At 36.3% G+C, this 21,650-nt stretch overlaps 1 protein-coding gene across 3 annotated transcripts in view; it reads right to left on the bottom strand.

Moving 5' to 3' along the window:
• Positions 1-3,469: 3,469 nt before the first annotated feature.
• The window catches only part of LOC113657924 (inactive N-acetylated-alpha-linked acidic dipeptidase-like protein 2), a 217,419-nt gene continuing 199,238 nt past the window's right edge, over positions 3,470-21,650 (bottom strand). For 2 of the 3 annotated variants that reach the window (XM_027170093.2, XM_047810598.1), the window contains exons 12-14: positions 20,621-20,714; positions 14,780-14,978; positions 3,472-8,247 (exon numbers count right to left, since the gene is read on the bottom strand). In XM_027170093.2, coding sequence (XP_027025894.2) covers positions 8,061-8,247; positions 14,780-14,978; positions 20,621-20,714 — 480 coding nt within the window. In that variant the 3' untranslated portion in view covers positions 3,472-8,060. Of the gene's footprint in view, positions 8,248-14,779; positions 14,979-20,620; positions 20,715-21,650 lie in introns of all 3 variants that reach the window. The other variant, XM_027170096.2, reaches the window with a different exon arrangement.

Below are 21,650 nucleotides of genomic sequence, written 5' to 3'. Positions count from 1 at the left end.
CCTCCCTGTTGAATTGTTAGACATCAAACTATTTTATGAATTGTGTTTTTTTTCTCTCTCTCTTTCTTTTTTTTTTTTTTTACCCCATTAGGGTTTGCAACCTGCATATTTTGTTTTATCACAGGATTCATACCAGATGCTCTGATACAACCCTCCCATTTTTAGGATTTCAGGCTTAGGACTGGCACTCAGTGTGCTCTGACTTGTGCAACCCCTAATGGCAGAGCTGGTGTGTGATCACCCACAACTACAGGTACTCTAAAGTAATGAGCAGACTGGGCATGTGCGTCCCTCTGCAGTATACCAGGAGATGTGTTTAAAGCATTTACAGTATGTCTTGTATTTTTTGTCCTGCACTGTCTTTCTGTCTTTTTGTCTTGTCTTGCACTATTTGCACCAGGTTGCACAGATGCACTTTATGTGGCTAGGACTAACTTACTAATTCCTTATAGGTCTGTCTTTGTTTTATGTAGCACACTGGTGTAATTTGTAAGTATATTTATTTAATATACTTAAATTGTTTTGTATGCATACTTAAAATGTGAGTAGGCACTCTTGTTTTCTTAGTGTGCATGCTTTTCTTTAGGTATGCATATGTTTCAGTATCCATACTTGTGTGCAATTTCTTTTAATATGCATACTTGTGCAGTATACTTATTGTGAATTATTTGTACATATTCTTATTGACTTGTACATCTTTGCTTGGGTATGTTAGTTTAGTGAATGGTGGTGGCTCAGCAAAGGAGGGGGGAATCATCATCACACACTGGAATAAAAGAGTATAAGTATTCATACTCAAATTATAAGTATGCATACTTCAAAAATGAGTATGTATACTTGAATTTTACGAATGCATCCAAAAGTTAAGCATGCAAAATAAATAAACCTTCCAAGTTATTTACAGATTAGGACTAAATAGGAGAAAAAATATGTACATAAACTATACAATAAATATTCTAACATGAATGCTCATTAAAAAAAAATACACAAACTAAGTATGGATATTAAGTATGAATGATGAGTATAGATACTTAAATGTGATATGCATACTAAAATTTTAAGTATGCACCCATTAAAATCTGAGTATGCATACTTGAATTTTAAGCATGCATACCAAAAATTTAAGTACGCAAAATAGTGTCCAAATTTCTGAAAGTTATAACCAAGACAGATCAGATCACAGAATAGATTAACAAACTTGCAGTCCAAATGATTGATTATAATAAAGATTAACATAATTATAAACCATTCCTTCTAGCACACAGGGTTCAGTGCTAAGTTTCAACTCTACAGTGAGTCAACGATGCTGGGGAACTGCATTAGCTACTGATGCCATGGTCGTGGGAGTACTCTCTGACGGCCTCCACTTTCTTCTCTCGCGGCATCACCATCCAGCGCCCAATGCAGTACCCCAGGTACTGTGCCTCGGTCAACCCCAGGTGGCACTTACAGCCTTCCAAAGCGCTCCCAGGATGTTCCCCTGGAACAGCTAGTCCAACCAAGTGGAGGAGTGTACTGTATGATGTCATTGTGATAGACTGACACAAAGTATTTGTATGGGTGGAGAACGACATCAATGAGGCACTGGAAGGCAGCGTGGGCTCTGTGCACGCAAAAGATCATCCAAATGTTAAGGAGTGAGATCATAGAAGAGTCTGACAGAGTTTGCCATCATTTTCATACTGAAGCCTGGTTGTTCCTTCTCCGGCTTTGTAATGATTTCCAAAGACTCAAACAGATTGCAGAGTTTGACAGCTATCCCATTCCCTGGTTAGGCCGACTGTGGAGGTAAACCATGCTCTCCTCAGGCGTATACTTAGGGGATGGGATAGCTGTCAAACTCTGCATCCTACACTGTACACTTTACAGTGAGTCAACGAGGCTGGGGAACTGCATTAGCACTGTACATCAACAAGTTTATTAATCTATTATTGGCATGGAGTGACTCAGTTAAAACTTGGTTACAACCAGTCTAGATTGCTTTGTTCTGATCTACACAAGAGCAATGGACCCTGTGAGTCAGAAGGACTGGTTTATAATCCTTTTAATCTTTATTATAATCATTCATTTGCACTGTAAATTTGTTCATTTATTCTATGGTCTGTCTCAGTTATTACTTTTTATTTTGGTATGCATGCTTAAAAGTCAAGTGTGCATACTCAGATTTTAGATATGTATACGTAATATCCATGCTTATTTACAATTTTGTTTAACATATTTGTTACATGTGTAGTACATTTTTTTATGTACGTTTTTAGTGAGTTGTACGGTCTCAGTCCTAGTCTGTAAATAACTTGGAGAGTTAAAGAGAGTTTATTTATTTAGCATTCTTAATTTTTGGTTATGCATACTTACAATTTAAGTACTTCAAAGATGTATGTGCATACTTATTTTTTAATTATGCATACTAAAATTATAAGTATTCATACTCAAATTTGTACATTTCTAGTGGGAATAATTATAATACTTATAATTTTAGTATGCACACAAATTTTTGAAATATTCACCCCCCCCCCCCGCCCCCGCTTTTTATAATATGCATGCTTATTTAGCATTAATAGTAATTTGTACTTTCATATTTCTCTGTTTGAAGCCATATATGTCTTAAAAGATCTGGCATATAATAAATATATTATTTATACATTCTGCCTTATTTGTGGTATAATGTGACTGGGATTAAATGTCCCACTGCAGCATGTCAAAAGCAGGAGATGTAGTTGAAAGCATTCATCTTATACTGCCCCTTTCCATGCTGTTCACTGATCTATACAAGAAGACTGGACTTCCCAAATGGTTGGGTTTGTCTGTTTATTAGGGTTCACAGATTGCATTCATGAGGCCAGTTTTCCCTGAAAGTTTATTTTTCTATACAGGGTTGCCATGTTTACGCAAAAGTTCCATCTATTTCTAACCTAGTTCTAATCATTCAGGCTCTGGACAAAAGAGATGTATACTTCTTATTTATAGATTAGAATCTTAATAAGTGCATAAATTCATAACACCAAATTGAATGATATATTTGCTGAGTAATCAGATCAAAAAGCAAAAGCAAACTAACTAAACAAAAAACACTGATTCAGTATTTTGGTCAGAACTGCTGCAATCAGAAACGTAAACAAAAAGCAATTACTGGAAAAATACAATACGTTTATGTATCCATGTATTTCATGCGTATTATGTTAGGTTGCAAGGGTAATCAAGTTGCAACTTATATTAATTTACTACGTAAAAAAGCTCATTCTACTGTTTTATATCAATGTTAATTGAGAGCTGTGTGTTTGACTACTGTTGCACTGACAGCCTGCATGTCAGGGAATTTATTGTTTAATTTATACTGTACATTCAAATGACAAAGGTGGAAAAAACTACCAACAATGCACTCTGTCAATTACATTTCTCTTCAGATATATCAGAACGCCACATAAATATTGCGCAGAGTAAGAAAAAACCCGATCAAGGTTTTCCTATGATCATTTTAATAAACAGCCAACAGGAACTCAAACACCAAGTACATATAATTATTCCTTCTGCACAGTATGTACATGCTGGAGAAAAAATGGCCAAGGGCAAAATAACAAACTGCCAGTTTACTTCTTACTATCTTAGTGCAAGTTTGATCATTTATTACTTACAGCACACAGTATTTACCAAATTTATTACATACTGTTCAAATGAAGCATAATTGCATGTTTGCAAAAACACATTTCCTTTGACCTAATCATGTAACCAGATATATCCAGTGTGCTTGCTGCAAAAAAAGTAGAGAGTACTGTTTCAAGTAATACAGGTTTGTTTTGTTTTACTAATAAATATTTCCGAATTGGAAAACGGTACAGGGTACAGCTCATAGAAGCCAGCAGAAAAAATAAGTATACATTGTTGATATTTTTGCATCACCGATCTGGCATAACATTATGACCCCCTTTTTAATATTATTTTGGACCCCTTTCTGCTGCCAAAACAGCCCTGCATGGACTCCACTAGACCCCTGAAGGTTTGCTGTGGTATTTTGCACAAAGATATTAGCTACAGATTCTTTAAGTCCTGTAAGTTGCGAGGTGGGGCCTAAATAGATGTGACATGTTTGTTCAGCACATCACCGAGATGCTCGATTGGATTGAGCTTTTTTTTGTGCTTCTCAAACCATTCCTGAACCATTTTTGCTTTGTGGCAGGGCACATTATCCTGCTGAAAGAGGCCACAGGCATCAGGGAATACCTGAAAGGGTGTGCATGGTCTGCAATAATGCTTAGGTAGGTGGTACGTGTCAAAGTAACATCCACATAGATGGCAGGACCCAAGGTTTCCCAACAGAACATTGCCCAAAGCATCGCACTGCCTCATCTGGCTCGCCTTCTTTCCATAGTGCATCCTGTTGCCATGGTTCCCCAGGTGAGCAACACAAACGTGCCCAGCCCACGTGCTCACATGCCCATTGTTGGCACTTTTGGCAGTGGACAGGGGCCAGCATTGGAACTCTGCGGGTATGCAGCCCCATAAGCAACAAACTGTGATACTCTGTGCATTCTGACACCTTTCCATCAGAATCAGAATTAACTTCTTCAGCAATTTAAGCTACAGTAGCTCGTCTCTTGGACAGGACCACACAGGCCAGCCGTCACACCCCACAAGAGATGCGGTTTTGGAGATGCTCTGACCCAGTTGCTAGCCATCACAATTTGACCTTTGTCAAACTCTCTCAAATCCTTTCGCTTGCCTATTTTTCCTGTTCTAACATATCAAATTTAAGGATAAAATGTTCACTTGCTGCCTAATATATCCCACTCACTAACAATTGACATAATAAAGAGATGTGTATACTGTACTTCACCTGTCAGGTGTTATAATGTCATGCCTGATCTGTGTATATATACTGTAAGCATTTCATTTAAAGCACTTCAATAATGTAAAGTTCATGGCCAAACTAATTCCCTGAAGCATTCCTAAATAACCTATTAATCAAAGATTCATCCAAAACAAACAAACAAAAAAAAAACAATAGCTGATAGATGGAAATTCTTATTGAAACATAACAATAGTGCAAATGCTGACAACAATAAAATAAGTTATTTATTTATAGAAACATCGATACATGATTCATAGCTAATAATGAAACCCTTTGTAATTGTGATTTATTTACTCTGAACTGCCCCAGACGTATTACACTGCTCCAAAAGAAGAAATTGTATGTGCATTGCATGTACAACGGTTCTTACCTATGGTGTTTTCTTTCACATAATGCAGAAATTGATGTCTTCTGACATTTTCAGTAATACAGTGACTTGCAATGACACGAGATTTTTTTTCATTGAGACCTGGCAAATTCTGGCAACGTGAGTGACATAAACTGTTGGTGAATACTGGATGTGAGCATGTCCAGTGACGTGGCAAAGTTGAGAAAGTTATGCAATGCAGCACCATGATGCATAAAATCATGTAGATACAGGCCAATAACCAGATAATGTTACATGAAACGTCAGAATGGAGGAAAATGTAATCTTAGTGACTGTAACTGTAGCACGGCTGTCTTGTATGGAAGGGCTGCTGATCTCAGACAGGATTTTTCAGTCTCTTTTCAGTTTACACAAAAGGGTGGAAATAATATCCAATGAACGGCAAAAGCATCCAGTGAGTGGCAGTACTGTGTTTCAGAAATGGCTTGTTGATGAAAGAGGTCAGAGTTGGATGCCCAGATGGGTTCGAGCTGACAGGATGGCTACATTAACACAAATAGCCAAGTATAGTGTGCAGAAATGAGTGTCAAAATGCACAACATATCAGATTTCACTCCTGTCGGCCAAAACCAGGAACTGAGGCTACAGTGGATTCACTTATACTGGAGAACTGAAGACTGAAAAATTTGTATGGTCTCTTTCCAATCGTATTCTGCCCATTTTTAGTGAACCTGTAAATAATGTGAATGAGCATAAGCTGTTTTATGAGTTCAAATCGTTACACTAACACTGTCAAGACCTGTTATGACCCGTTTGACTTGAAGAAAAAAAAAATCACTCTGTAAATATGCTTTAAAGTGGCTGTATATAAATGAAAGTGCCAAATGAATGCTTTTGTTACATGAATCTAATACAGGGCTCAAAATTAAAGAAGATTTTGTCAAATTGGTTCTCCCATTTCTGAGAACCACAGTGTGAAATTATACAGCATACTTCTATTATACAATACATTATACAGTAAATAAAAAAAATGATAGAGGTTATGTGTAAAAAAAAAAAAGAAAAAAGAAAGGCCTTCCTAGCTAATATTATGCTTGGTTGTGCATTGTTGTATAAAAGGACAGTCTCAACATGTACCAATTTTGCTAGCTAGTTATATTTTGGAGTTTCCCATTTAGCAGCTCAGAAAATTTTCTGAGAGACAAACAATAAAATCTATCATTCTTACAAAGCACACATCTTAGTTAAGTCAAAAGAAAGAAGAAGAAATTTTCCTAATGGCCAGTAAGCTCTTGTTTTTAAAATAGCATTATTGAAATTGTGCCTTATAAAAATTAGTGCATTACTGGTGTAATAAATTATAAAATTGAATAAACAAAATACTTTAATTAATTTATACATATATATATATATATTTTCCTTCCACCTTCCCTGAGTTTAAAAATGCTAAGACACTCTGAAGACAAAATTCTGGTATCTTTTAAAATAACTTGTATAAAAATAAAAGGTAAAACTCTTGAGAGAAGAAAATATAATTTGATTCTGATCCATTATGGCGTGCCTTATTTAGGCCTTTGGGACAGCTTTACCTTCTTTATAGATTCATCAGTAGGGTTTTTCTGTACATATGCCATGATATTGGTGAGAAACACACTATATTGCCAAATGTTTTGGGACATCTGCCTTTACATGCACATGAACTTTAATGACATCCCATTCTTAATCCGTAGGGCTTAATATTGAGCTGGCCCACACTTGGCAGTTATAACAGCTTAAACTCTTCTGGGTAAGCTTTAGGAGACTTAGGAGTGTGTTTATCGGTATTTTTGACGATTTATGGGAATTTGTGTCCAACCTCCCTCATCCATGTCTTAATGAACCTTGATTTTGTATACTAGTGGGCAGTCATGTTGGAACAGGAAGGGGCCATCGGCAAACCTTTCCCACAAATTTGGGAGCATGAAATTGTCCAAAATGTCTTAATACGCTGAAGCACTTTCAATGGAACTATTGTAAGGGGCCGAGTCCAACACTTGGCACAATGCAGTCAGACAAGGACTGTTGTCCTGGCAACAACCAAACCTAGACTCATCCATCGGATTGCCAGACAGAGATGCGTGATTTGTCACTACAGAAAACACGTCTCCACTGCTTTGAGTCCAGTGGTGGCCTGCTTTGCAACACTGCATCAGACGCTTTGCATTGCACTTGGTGATGTAAGGCATGGATGCAGCTGCTTGGCCATGAGAAACCCATGAAAGGGTGAAGCTTTCTATGCACTGTACTTGAGCAAATAGGCCACTTGAAGTTTGGAGGTCGGTAGCTATTGATTGAAAAAGTTGGTGCTGGTGGTGATTTTACTTGACCTACCATATTGTGGCTGAGTTGCTGTTGCGCCCAATTGCTTCTACTTTTACTTCTACTGTTATAATGCCAACAGCTGACAATGGAATATTTTATATTATATAACAGCTGACAATGGAATATTTAATAGTGAGGAAATTCATGAATAAACTTACTGCATAGATGGCAACCTACCATTGTAAGATGCTTGAATTCACTGAGCTCCTGAGAGTGACCCATTCATTCACACATGTTTGTAGAAGAAGTCTGCATGCCTGGGTGATTGATTTTTACACACATGTGGCTGTGGAAATTATTCCAAAACATTTGGCAATATAATGTATCTGAACCCCTTAGAATATCTCATAAAATCTCTCAATCACAAGTAGCTTTAAATATCTGATTCCTTTGAAAATGCATGTGAAATCAGTCACATGTACCATCCATGATAGAGAAGTGTCCTCCGCATACTCCATTATCAAACGTGTCTTTCATGCCTAATGAAGTCTGGTTCTGGCCTTGCACCATTTTGCGGTGATTGTTTCAAAGTGAACCGTTAGGATCATTCTCAAAAAGCTGGAGACCACTTTGGATGAGCTTATCAGCTGAACAGATGGAGCTGAACACCTGGGACAAAGACCGATTCACGCTGTTGTGTGTAAAATCTTCTGCAGAGGACTTCAAGATGGCAAAGCCTTGAGATTTTGTATTCAGTCCATAGAGAATGTTCCTGCAACAGAAGAGATCCAGTTCAGATTTTGTTTTTCTTTAAATAACATAATCTAAAGAAATTATTTTCATTTTTTCAAGGCCAGTACCAATCATTGATTAAGTGTGCTCTTGTTCTAAACTGCTACTGAATAGAAGATATAAAATAGAAGATCTCAAATTGCATATGACAATTATTACAAAAAAAAGCAAAACAAAAAAAAAAAACAACCCATGGCATTTCAAAACAAAAATCAAGAAAAAAATTAACCTAAGATGATCAGACAGCTCATGGATTGTTTCTATATTTTAAATAGCACACTTTTAATAAAGGAGACATCCACAAATGTCTGCTATGACCACCCAGAAATACTCACTCCTAGGGAAGCGCACACACTTAGAAAATCAATGCCAGTATGTCTCCTACAACCTTGACGGACTTAGGTACGATTGAAGCTTGAAGCTGAGGAACTATTATTTGAACTTTTGTAGGGCAAAAATAAGATGCTTTGGGCCTTTCTCATAACAGCTCTGGGCCGCACATTGATTTTTTGCTGGTTCGCTGGTTTAACTGGCTGCACACCTAAGCAGAACAAAATGAGACCATTCTTTATCTGTAAATAGGTTATTCTTAGGTTAAGGTCCTTGACACACTGGACCTTATCTAAAAATCAAGCCATTAAATCTCTCCTTCAAACTATAGGTGAGATAAAGGTGACTTATACAACCATAACTCGATCAAGAGAGAACAAATATAGGACTTATAATAATTTAAAATATATATAATTAATTCACTGTAATTTTCTATTCATCTGTCCTTTTTTTAAGAATAATCCTGTAGATTTGATATTTTTAGGGAATCTCTGAGACATTAATCTCAGCAAATTCTTGACAAGCAGTGGGGGGCATGTTCTCCATATGCCCTGCTGGTGTAGGGGAGGGGCACAAGCCATGCGGGGCACCTCCCACTAAGCATTTTTCAACTAAGGACAGGTGGAAAGAGAATTCTTATTTGAATTATTAAGTGTATTTATTACAACGGTAATTTGGTTTTTTAATAGGCGTACATGTCAAAGGTTTCTAGTCTCAGGACAAAGGCTGACAGGCCTTTTTTCCAATTTTTCACACTTTCCTTCTCTCAGGCACACTCTCTTGACTTAGATGTGAATTAAAATGTGTGTTGTGTAACAGTAGCAATTTGTCTCAGAACATTTTACTAAGCTTCTTAAAAGGGAATTTCTGGATGCCATAGTATGACTAGCTAGCAAAATTGGTCTTGGTGAGACTATCCTTTCATTCAACCACAAATGACCGAGCTTAATATTATCTAGAAAGGCTAAAGATGTTACACATAACCTCTAGGCTTTTATTACTAACATAATGTATAATTGTATATTCACTGCATAATGTACTGTACATATACTGTATAATTTGTTTCCCACTGAGGTCCCAGCTTGCATATCTAGGGGTGGGCCTCAGAATTTTGCATTATGGCACTGCCATTCCTGTGTCTGTTTCCTGAAAGTTCTCCTCCCATAGTCCATACAGATAGGTGGACTGGCTATGTAAAGTAGCAAATATTGTGAATGTGTGTATAAATAAACTAACAAACAATGAACTAAAATTCTAGTCCATCACAACCCTGACCAGGATAAAGCAGTTTCTGAAGATGAATGAATGAATGAATGAATAGAAATCCCCAGAAAACATCTTCTGTGCCCGCCTCTTAAAAAAAGAGAGAGAGTTCTGTATTCAAGCAAACTGAGCAGAAGCCCTTGTGTTAATGTCACATCCAGCGTCAGTTGCGTTGTGATCTTCATTCGATTTTATGAATGATGTTGTAAGAAAAGATATTACCACTAACCTTGCCTCTAGCCCTAACCATAACCTTCATACCATTTTATATGTCTTTGTATAAAAGCCATGCAATTTTCTACAAAACCAAATGCTCACCACCTTAGTGACTATTTTAACTTCAGTACCAGACTTTTAACCTAGCATCAGTACATGAGTGATATAATCTCATCCACTTAGGGACGTGAGCTATCAATCATCCCCTTTTCATTTTAGGGAGATGGGAAAATATCGAAACTGTAAAAGTAATACTCAGGATGTACAATTTTGAACAAACGTCTAGGAGTTGTAACAATACATCTAACTTTAAAAACTTAAAAAAAAAAATTAGATGAGAAAACTGAGCTAGAAAGAAAAGATAAAGCTGAGATTGAGCAGTTTCTGATGAGTCTAATCACCAATGTGACAGCAAGTCGCAAGAAAAATCATCTACCCCTCAGCAGGTCATGACCACAGTCATGAGAAGCCATCCACCACTCGGCAGGGTATGTCTACAGGCCGAGTAACAGAAGATGATGAAGAAGAATTGGTTCATGAGGGATTACTATCACGTGTGAGAATAAGCCTTGTGATAAGGGGCATGATGTTAGGAATTAGGCATAATTTTGAATACTATTTCTACTAAACTGAGCCCAAATATGAGCTATGTTAAACAGTGTGTACAGAACAATGCAATGTGGATTCAAAAGAAATTGCAAATAAGTAACCAATCAATGAAACAGAAACAAATAAGTACTAAGATGAAGAAGGCAAGTGTGACATCCAGGTCAGATAAGAAATACAGTAATAATGCATACATATAAATAGATTATTATCTGTTATCTATCTATCTATCTATCTATCTATCTATCTATCTATCTATCTATCTATCTATCTATCTATCTATCTATCTATCTATCTATCTATCTATCTATCTAGTACTATTATGCATTTAATTTGTTTTTTCTAATTAAGCTGTTTTACAATCAAATGGATTTTTTCTTCTTCTTTAAATTCTTTCATAACAAAATAAAACATTAGCCACATCCATAATTCAAAAACATATTCAGTGTATTAATATGAGAGTAATAATAGAATAGTCTGATAAACAAACAAACAAATAATTGTTTAGAATACCACAGCACTGTTGAATTTTTGAATTTTCCAATCTGATTGTTCAGAAGGCTTAGATGAATATTCAGAATAGCAGATATGACAGTAATGCCAGCTGTAAGTCACATGGTTTTAATTAATGTGCTTGTTTTTATAGCCCTCCTTTCCAGGGACTTAGTTTTTGTGGTATAAAAGGAATAACTAAACTGACTGTGTTTGGCCATATATTGCTACGCTGCCATGGATAATATCTTTAAAACCAATCACCCTGTCATATTTTGTTCCTTATATTGTCAACACTCAGGTTAATGGTGGATTTCATGATACATAGATAAGATAAGATATACATTAGGTGGCTCCTCATTATCGTGGAACATGAAGAATCTAAGAACCAGATGTATGTGCAGGAACTTTCTAAGCATCTTGCTTATAAGTGCAAGTCCAAAAATCCATGGCAGGGTAACTACATAGAGAAAGATAGTGCAGGATGATCCATAGTCATAAACAAGTAAACACACACAGAATCAAATCCAGGCATCTGAAGAAATTTAGAAGCAAAACTATTATGTTAAATTCATGCTCATTACTTTAGATATAAAGCATTACCTTTTCCTCAGTAATACAGGTACTTGAGTTGTCTCAATCGCAAAGCCCTTTCAGTGCACTGGAAAGTTTAGTCCAGGGAAAATACCACAATGCACCACAAAAAACAATGTATCAATTCTTATTACAGGTATGTTACCTTACTGGAAATGGCATCATAATTTTCAATATTTTTTTTTTTTATATTTTCTCCGATAAAGATAGCTTTTTATCGTTGTTGTAGCTTTCAAATATTTTTGGAAGTTATTTGTTGTCCTGTATAAGCCAGGTGTCTTTGCTTGCAAAACATGAACAGGTATTTAAATTAAGAAAATGCGAAGTGAATTTACTTACACCCCTCAAAATACATGAGTTCTACTATTTTCAATCAAAAGATAGGAGAATGGAATTTTGCATACAATCTCACATTCCTATGACTGCATCTGACTGACAAAAAAAAAAAAAAAAGGCAGAAATTGTCCACTTTCCAGAAAGCTCTCCCCACTAATAGAGACAACTGGTAGCTTTTCTGTGCATATCCAACATTCACCTGTCACTAATTTAATTAAAATCACTCCACAAATTTTTGATTAGCTTCTGATTACAACTTTCTGTCACAGAGACAATAGAAAGTGTTTCAATGAACTCGAGTGAACAAAACACTTCACTTTTTTCTGTCTATAAACATTATGAAGCAGCAGAATGCCAAAACCACATAGCAAGAGAGTGATTGAAGTAGATAAGAGGTCTTAAACCAGAGATCTGCGGTGACTTTGATACACAAGGTTCATCCAGAATTGATGCAATATTACTTAAACACAACGCTCGCACGTAGCACGGATTGCACTCGTCTTTCCATCAATCTCAAATCTGTATCTTTAAACCTCCCCTGGCTCTGTGGGGAACGATCTAACGTTGCTGCTTAGGAGCACAAAGAAAAGTCACCGCAAGGAGAGAAACACTGTTCTGTTTGATAACAAAATCCAGTGGTTGTTTAGCTAGTTATTGGCTGTAGCTTTCTGAAGAGACAGTGAAAAGACCTTCTGGTATATGGTTCTATATAGAACCTATAAGCTTTTAAAGTGTTCAATGGAAGATTAGCACTGTTTAGACAGATGATTGCCCTGTCACTTAGGGTGAAAGTAAAATAAGCTACAAACACCTATCTGTCTATAACATACTATATAATAACTCTTAAGGCACCTTCTCAAAGAGTGTATACATTTGTAACATAGTGACTAAACCAGTTCCATAGACATTCCCTCAGAAGTTTTATGTAAAATTTAATGCCACCGATTTCACAAACAGAAATTTGTTCTATAAACAGCAAGGGAAATGAATCAAGTTCCAATGTGTACATATGGACGAACATGAAATGATCGTCATTCTTCCTCACAGCTGAGTATTTAAATACTTGACATTTTCAGCTCTTGACATTAAACATACAGAGACAGAGCCTAATCCTGGATTCAGTACAAAATAATGGTTCACATTCTGTAGCCAGTGCCACCTGGTAATATTTGGATATTCCAAGTGGTTTAGCACAGTTAGTTCCAAAACAGTTTGCCATTTAACAAATGACTCATGGTGTTTGTGTGCTGCATTAGCTTCATTACTAACTCTGCCAGTGATGGGCCCCCATAAGTTAGATCAATGTGTGTACATGTTTGTGTGTGCGTGTGTGAATGTGTGTGTGTGTGTGTGTGTGTGTGTGTGTGTGTGTGTGTGTGTGTCATAACAGCGGATTATATGCGTGCATGAATTTGGGACAAAATGAAAAAGAGATTTCAAAGAGATGGTAAATGGTATATTTTACAACAATAAACAAAATATTTGCAGCTCAAAGTCTTAGTCTCACGTTGTAAAAGCTCATTCTATAATAATATGTGTATGTACAAAAATACATATGGAGATAGTAAGGACAAAAGGTTTTCTCTCATTCCAGGACACACCAGCATGATTTCAGAATTAATTTCCGACTTCTATGTTTTTGTAAATTTACTGTATGTGTGTAATGTGTAATGTGTGGTACATGAGGCATTCATATGCCATTTATTTTCCCACAAATTTTCTTGAGATTTTGGATCTGTTTGTTTGTCTTCTTTTAATAATAAAGCAACTGCAACCATCTCTGCCATCTGTAGTAAGCTTAAATCTGACTAAATATTCTATAATAATAAAAAAAATTGTACACCAGCTTTGTACATGGAATTCATTCACATGAACTATTTGGAGGAAATACAATTGAGTGTTTTCTTACAGGCAGGCTTGAGTGGGGTGAATGTATTTGACAGAAATGCAAATCGGCATGTCCGTGCAGCCTTGAGTAGTCAGCCCCAATAGACTACGAGAAGTATCATGTCATTATTCATTTCCTAACGAGAGCTTGAAAGATCCAATTTAACAACATCAAACCAAAAAGAGCTGTTGTCACGTGTAGTATTGAACATGCCATTCTATTAAAGAAGAGCTTATTTCATTAAAAGTAAAACTAACCAAACCTTGGGCCCAGGTTTCATTGGATTGATGTACAAATTGCTATATTATCCTCAAATTCACAAGTTGGACTAAGGTTTGCTGCAGAATACTCTCTTATGCCCCAGAGTATTGGTTTATTAGTATGAATGATGGGAGCCTGGAACCACATTATGGAGTCTGAACCAAGTCATTGCTTTCCTACATGCCCATAAAAATCCCTTGATGGTATATTTAAACTGATTTCGGCATGCATGAAGCATGGATTCTCATTTATTATGCCTACATTATAAATAAAGCCTACATAAACATTACATCTGTTCCTTCATATAAACATTTCATTCAGTTACTGTACAGTCCAGTTGCTTAATTAATTATTGAGCTCAGTATCTAAAGCTAAAGAGAATTCTCTCACTGATGCTTTAGATAATAAACATTATAAGTAGTGTAAAAAAGGTAAGAACAAATTTTGCACTAATGAAGTGAAAGTCTAAGTAGCTATGTGTGAAACGGGTATTGTATAAACATTACTTTAGGCTGGATGTGCTTACCGTGAAAAGCCCTGAGGCGGGTCTGAAATGAGAAAGCTTTTCTCCAGGTCTCGCAGTATGTCGTTCAGCATGCGCACATGGGAAGGTTCGCGCTCCTCTGGGTCGTTGGCTGGGCGCATAATATCTGACTGGAAAAAGCCAGAATTGTCTCGCAAGGATGCAGCAGCAGCCAGAAGATCAGGTCTGGTTAATGGGTCATCTGTGGAATGACACATGGAAGAGAGAGAAACTAAAATGGTTTATTAAGGATTAAAGAGAATAAAGTGTGTGAATCATCATTAATAGATTGTCATACCTGTAGCAAAGGCGTCTGGCAAAAATCCTAGATGCTCATGAATTTTTGAAGACAAATGTTAACTTCTGCATTAGCTTATACATTACTGGATAAGTAGAAATAGTGAGAGATTTCTATATATTCATTCAGAAACAAATTTAATGGGGTACCAGAAGGATAAAAATATCTGAGATTTGTGGGAACTTTTAGATGGTCCCAAAGACAAACGTTATTAATATATTAATTATATATTTGAATTATATTTATATAATTATATATATTTTAATTATGTCATTTTAAATGTTATTAAACATTATTATTATTATTATTATTATTATTATTATTATTATTATTATTATTACAATAACTACTACAAATTATACTAATAATAATAATAATACCAATAATAAATAGTAGTATATTTTATTTATATATTTATGTATTTTGTTTTATTTTATTTTTATTTTTTCACATTTTCCGTTACTGAAGTATAGTTACTGCTAGATTTAGTTGCAGGCATAACATTAATTGGCTGCATTAAAAGCTACATCTGTAGATCCTTACAAGTATATTAAGACAAAAAGGTCTGTGTATAGTGTGTACATATGTGTGTGTGTCTGTGTGTGATGTCTCATCAAGTGAGTTTAATGGGGGAAGTAAAAAAAAATAGCAACAAAACCAAAGATGCAAATGAATTGCATATTACAAGGCCACTGAAATGCATTTTGTATATCTGTATATTTTTAATAGTTATTGGTCCTTTTTTATTATGATTTTTTGGCTGCCTGTGTTTCAAACATGATATGAGATTTAAAAAAACATATAATAAATGTATAATAATAACAATAATAATAACAATAATAATAACAATAATAATAACAATACTAATTGTTATTATTATTGTTATTATTATTGTTATTATTATTATTATTATTATCAGAAGAAGAAGAAGAAGAAGAAGAGGAAGAGGAAGAAGAAGAAAAAGGAAAATATGAGGGAGAGGGAAATAGAGGTAAAAGGGTACATGTATTGATGTAAGATTTATAATACTACGACATCATTAATTCTATTGTTATTATGGATAAATGTGTAAACAAAAAAACTATAAGAAAAGCATTTACATCTCTGCTAAAATGAGTGTGAGGAAATGAGCGCATCTGCAGTGCAAACAGGCTCTAGTAAGGTCAGTAATTAGAGGAGGCTGTTCAGTCAGCGTAACAGCCATGACCAAATCAAAATGCAACACGCTACTTTTAATTTTGCTGTTGCGCTCCAATTATACAACACTCTTGTAAATTATTACAAGCTGCGATTGTTACATAATGTTAATCCCAAGTCCATTTTAATAGCCTCATGACATGTGACCAGACATGAACTGTTGATCCACAGTGAGCAGGCTGGGCGTGAGTGCTCTTCAACAAAATATAATTAGGAGATAGAAACATCAAACTGAATTTAAATATGAGAAATGTACAACCAGCAACGTCCGTGCTCCTGGGTTCCAAAGATGGTCTGTTTGTTTACAGTGCACAAAATATTCGAGTTCAGTTTAACTTGTCTGTAATTAACCTTGGCTACTGTCAGATGCTGTGCTTTGGCGTGGGTGAGGTGGGTGCTTCTGCAGTAAGTGTGTGTACATGTATCTGTGTGTGTGTGTGTGTGTGTGTGTGTGTGTGTCTGATAAAGTGAGAAAGATGTTAGTCAAGAAAATTCTAGCCACTGGAGAATATGCGTGCTGTACAAGTCATCGGAGGAGAGAAAGAAAGTGAGGATAAATATAGCAAAAGAAGCCGTTCCCACTCCACAAACTTCCATGTCCCTCGCTCTGCAGGGAGAACAGCGCTTATGAAATATGTGGGAGGATTGCTGTAATCTATCACCCACTCTGACACAGGGGTAGAGGGAGGGGCTGCTGAGGACGTGGAGGGACAGTGGTGCTGGCGTGGGCCCAGCGAAGCCTTAAGTGTAACAAATCAAAGGAGAAACTTGAAAATATCACGTTTGAAAGTAAAGTGAGAATGCGCAAAAGTCCTGAGCCAAGGACACGATGTGGGAAAGCAAGACATAGAAAACAAAGCGTCAATGCCCTGGGCAGATGCTAGAAAAATTGTCACGTAAGCTTTCAAATGGCATTTGGAAAACTCATTGTGTGAACGCCCTTTCATTTCGCAAGGACGTTGTTATCTGGCTCTGCACCTTTTCACACCGCACCTGCGCTTTCTTCGTTACATGCAGAAAAGTGTGCAACCGTGGCTCTCGGCTTCAGTGCTGCTATACGAGGTGTTTTTGTCATTTTCACTCTCTTTCACATCTGACTCAGATAGAGATTGATTACAACCTGATGAGCTGCTTTAGAGGTGGAAAAAAGGAAAGCCATAGGGAACAAGAGCCAATTATGCAGTCAGCGCATTGTCCAGAACTTAAACTGGTGATGGGTTTCAAACTGCTGTTGTAATCTAACATACAACGCGTACCCGGGTGAATGATTTAATTGTACACAGCTCATCTCGTTACTTCTATTTCATGTGGCGTTTGATCAGCTAGATCAGCTAAATCAGCAGCCATATCTGAGATGAAAGAGTGACAGAACTCGCTCAACTGTCTGGAATTATTAATCCACCAAGCTTTTATGCTACATATTTATTGCTAGGCAAAATGTACTATGCAGTAAATCAGTCTGTAGGTGGTCACAAATTAAAAGCATTAGTTCAGAACCTCATTTGGTCTCCTTCACCGCTTCAGACAATATAAATAAATCATTTATTGTTAAGCTAGCAAGACTCTCTGCAAATGACGAAAAAGAAAAGTGACTCAGAGATGCTGTGGGGATGTATCATTTATAAAGGATGTAAATAAAGCAATATTTGCACCTGTACCGTCAACTAAGGAGTTTTCTTCAATTTTTTTTAATGTTGTAATGGAATGTCCGAGTGTTGTGTTGTGAACTGTGCTAAACAGTCACAGTATAAATATATTAACATTAAACAGTTATACTTGGTTTAACAACATCGTGTTTTTTTTTTTAAATCAATGTTTAATTCGAAACGATTATGTAATATAGAACGAGCACATTCAGTTTAACCTACCATTCATGTAACAGCCGGAACTGCTATGAAATTCAGCCGCACTGCTTTATATATCTATCTATAACATTACACTATTAAAGGGGGTCCCAATTCTAAAACGGTACAGGCAAATGTGGTGCATCAGTAGCACATGAAATCGAGACTGGATTGGCCTATTTGAGCTGGTATGCAACTCTGATCTGACCTCTTCATACTAAGTTGTATCAAACTGTTAATGGTCCATTAAATTAAAAAACCAAACAAACAAACAACAAAAAAAAAATACATAGAAAGACTTCCTAGAACTGGCTTCATTTATTCTAAATCTTTTCAGAAAATATAGTTCCATACATATGTTCTTTTCACCAAAACAAATGGTCAAATCTTATTTCTTATAGAACCTATAATATAAAAGTGCATTTTCTTAACTGTTTTTTAATGAAGAAGACGAAGCAGTAGCAAGTTACCACAAAGTACCACAAATTGCCATGACTTCCACACTTAGGCTTTTTTTTTTTACCTCCATCTTTTACAAAGCGTGTTAAATGAATGTCTCCTTAAAGAAATCTTCCCATTTTTATCCGTCGTTAGCCTTACACTACAGTATGTGCAGTGTCCACCGTAGTAATCTGTTTGAATGAGCTGTTACTATAATATATTACAACCAGTACATTAATATAAACCTTTGATTTACCTCACAGTCATAAGAAATAAATCAGCATCAGATTTGAGAATTTCTATAATATAAAATATAAATATTCACAATAATGTGTCATATGATCCAGGACATGACCCAAATTCATTTACTTTAAACAGATTGCTGTTTCTCTCATGCATCACAAGTCTCTGTGACACTTCGTGCTTGCATCACTAAGCAGCTGCAGATGTGTGAGTGTGTGTGGGTGGGTTCATGTGTGTAGTGGAAGGGGCTGATGATATATTAATACTTTACAGCTTTATGGCTTTGGAGGCTGTCTGTATGAGACAGGATTATGTGGCAATTATGCACCTCACCTGTCCCGCTCTGTGTCTGCATGAATATTTAATGTGAGAAGCACAGCGCCACAGAGAGGACTCAGGGGGGAGCCCTGACTCTCCGTTACTCTTTCTGCAGAATGAGAGGTGACACGGATGGATATACGAGGCCCTCAGCATCATAATTTAATATTATTGAAAGAAATTCAGCTCTGCAAGTGGGACAGGGCAGGCACAAATGAATAGTAGGCCAGAGCTCAGAGCTGATTACGACCCCTGGGTTCCTCTTGATGAAGTTGTCTCATGATTAAATGTGCACCACTTTTATTTTCTAGCTTTTGGGGCCAGTCTAATCGATGGCTCCTTTTTCAAAAACTGCTGGGAATAAAATGCCATTATGCCTGAGTAACCTGCTTATTTAGAATAGCTTTGGCTGGAAGAAAAAAAGTCTCTTCTTCATTTAATTTTTTTCCCACCTGAAATTCTGCATTTTGTGACAATAGGATGATAGCTTGTGTTCATTACAGAACTCATAGCTTGTGTTCATCATTGTATTAGATATTGTTTTGAGATGAAGGTGAAGACAGATGCAAATGCAGCTTGAGGTTTTATTACAGGGGCTGGTGAACAAAACCAAAACAGTGTTAAAAAAATTATATCCAAAAATAAGGTTAATTACTGACTAGGGTCAGGCGATCGGCAAACATCGAAATTTGGGCAAAAGCCAAAATCTGCATTGAGAAGAAAAACCAGAATAACGCTGCACAGAAATAGGTTTGGTGATACACAGCGCATTACCTCACAGTGTGAGTGTGGAACAGGAGACATTATATTTGCATGTATGACATTTGCCAGACACCCTTTTTCAAAGCGACTTACATTTTTATCTTTTTTTCAATATAAAACTGAGCAATGGAGGGTTAAGGGCTTTGCCAAAGGGCCCAGTAGTAGCAGCTTGGTGGACCTGAGATTCAAAATCACAACCATCCGGTTGGTAGTCCAACAACTTAAATACTAGGCTACCACATTCCCAAAGTCCTTATGTACTGTGTGGGATTGATTTTGTTGTGATTAGAAGTCAAGTTAACGTGAATGTGACGAGATCTGAGAGTGCAGCCATATTTGTAGGCTGCAGTGTGTTCTGGGAAATTCTGTCATTGACCTGACATCCTGACACACTTTTCAGTCATTGCTGATAGTGATGTTGGCTGAAAAATATCATAAATGTGGTGATTAAATCTAGGGTGCATATAATCACCTGACACTGATAGTAAGGAATCTACAGTCAGGGCTAGAAAGTAAAAATCAGCCTTAGGGTTGTTTTTTATATCATAGTGTGTGTTTTGTTATGACTGTTGTTGTGCCAGGTTCCAAATAAATAAATAAATAAATAAAACTTAAGACATTTATTAATAGCATATAATCTGATGTGAAAGGTAGATAGATGTCCTGTTTTTATAAAGGAACCTTGCTATCCCATTTATTGGACCCGGTTGCTCCTGGTAAAACTTTTAGAGACAACATTACCTTTGAGTTTATTTTGAATGTCCAGTGCTATATCCAAGGGCAAGAAGGGAAGCACAGGATCGGTAGCAAGTCGCAGGATGGCCTCTGCAGTCATCTACATATAAAAAAAAAAAAAAAAAAAAAAAAAAAAAGATTATTAAAAGGCAAGATTACATTTTTTTAAATGCCATATTTATCTTTAGGTGTTGGAATAGTTCAACAACATTTTGCTTCATAAAGCAGACTGAGCTAAATGTGTTTGCGGTGCTGGATTCAGTTATCCTTGTCTTGTCTGTCCTCTTTTTTTTTTTTAGTCCATGTTTTGTGCTGTAGGTCAGCCCCAAGGCTCTACTCCAGCACCTGCTGTGCAGATCCCTTCCTCTGTAGTACAGTGACATCTGTTTCCTGCTATTCTTGGATGCTGATCACCTACTGAGCACCTCTGCTTCATCCGTACACATGTTCATGCACAGAGTTTGCAGGAATACGTAAGCTGTCTGGTGTAAAATGCCTGAATCCGACACTGTATTTATTGATATCAATAATTAAATCACATATGTAATATTTACCCATTAAATGTACATATGACAATGTTATTTCAGATAAAAAAAGCTGTTATCCAGGAACATGTTAAAATGAATACATTTTAAGCTGTTTAGCTGTAAGTCGGCACATTAAACTGGAATAGAGTTGAATATACGCATCCTGCTCACACTGATGTTTTGATCACACGGTAATTGATGTGGGTGCCGTTTGTGTCCGCTGATATCAGGATTAAAAATAAGTACATAAAGTAAAAGGAGTCCGGTGCAAAGTCCCTCATATCAACCTGTGTGCATGTTTCTTAAAATATTATTACTAAAACCTAAAATTCTTATTTATCTGTCTTAGCCCAATAGAAGTCAAGAAGCCAGGAAGTCAATATAGCATTTATTGTCATTTCAACCATATATAGCTGTTGCAATACAACTACTACATTTTACCATTTAATGTAATCATTAGAAACTTTTTATTTTTTCCCCCAAAGTGTGAATCCATAACTTATCCCACA

This window comes from Tachysurus fulvidraco, chromosome 2 (genome assembly GCF_022655615.1).
Source record: "Tachysurus fulvidraco isolate hzauxx_2018 chromosome 2, HZAU_PFXX_2.0, whole genome shotgun sequence".
Lineage (NCBI taxonomy): Eukaryota > Metazoa > Chordata > Actinopteri > Siluriformes > Bagridae > Tachysurus > Tachysurus fulvidraco.
This window is presented reverse-complemented; position numbering and strand designations above follow the sequence as displayed.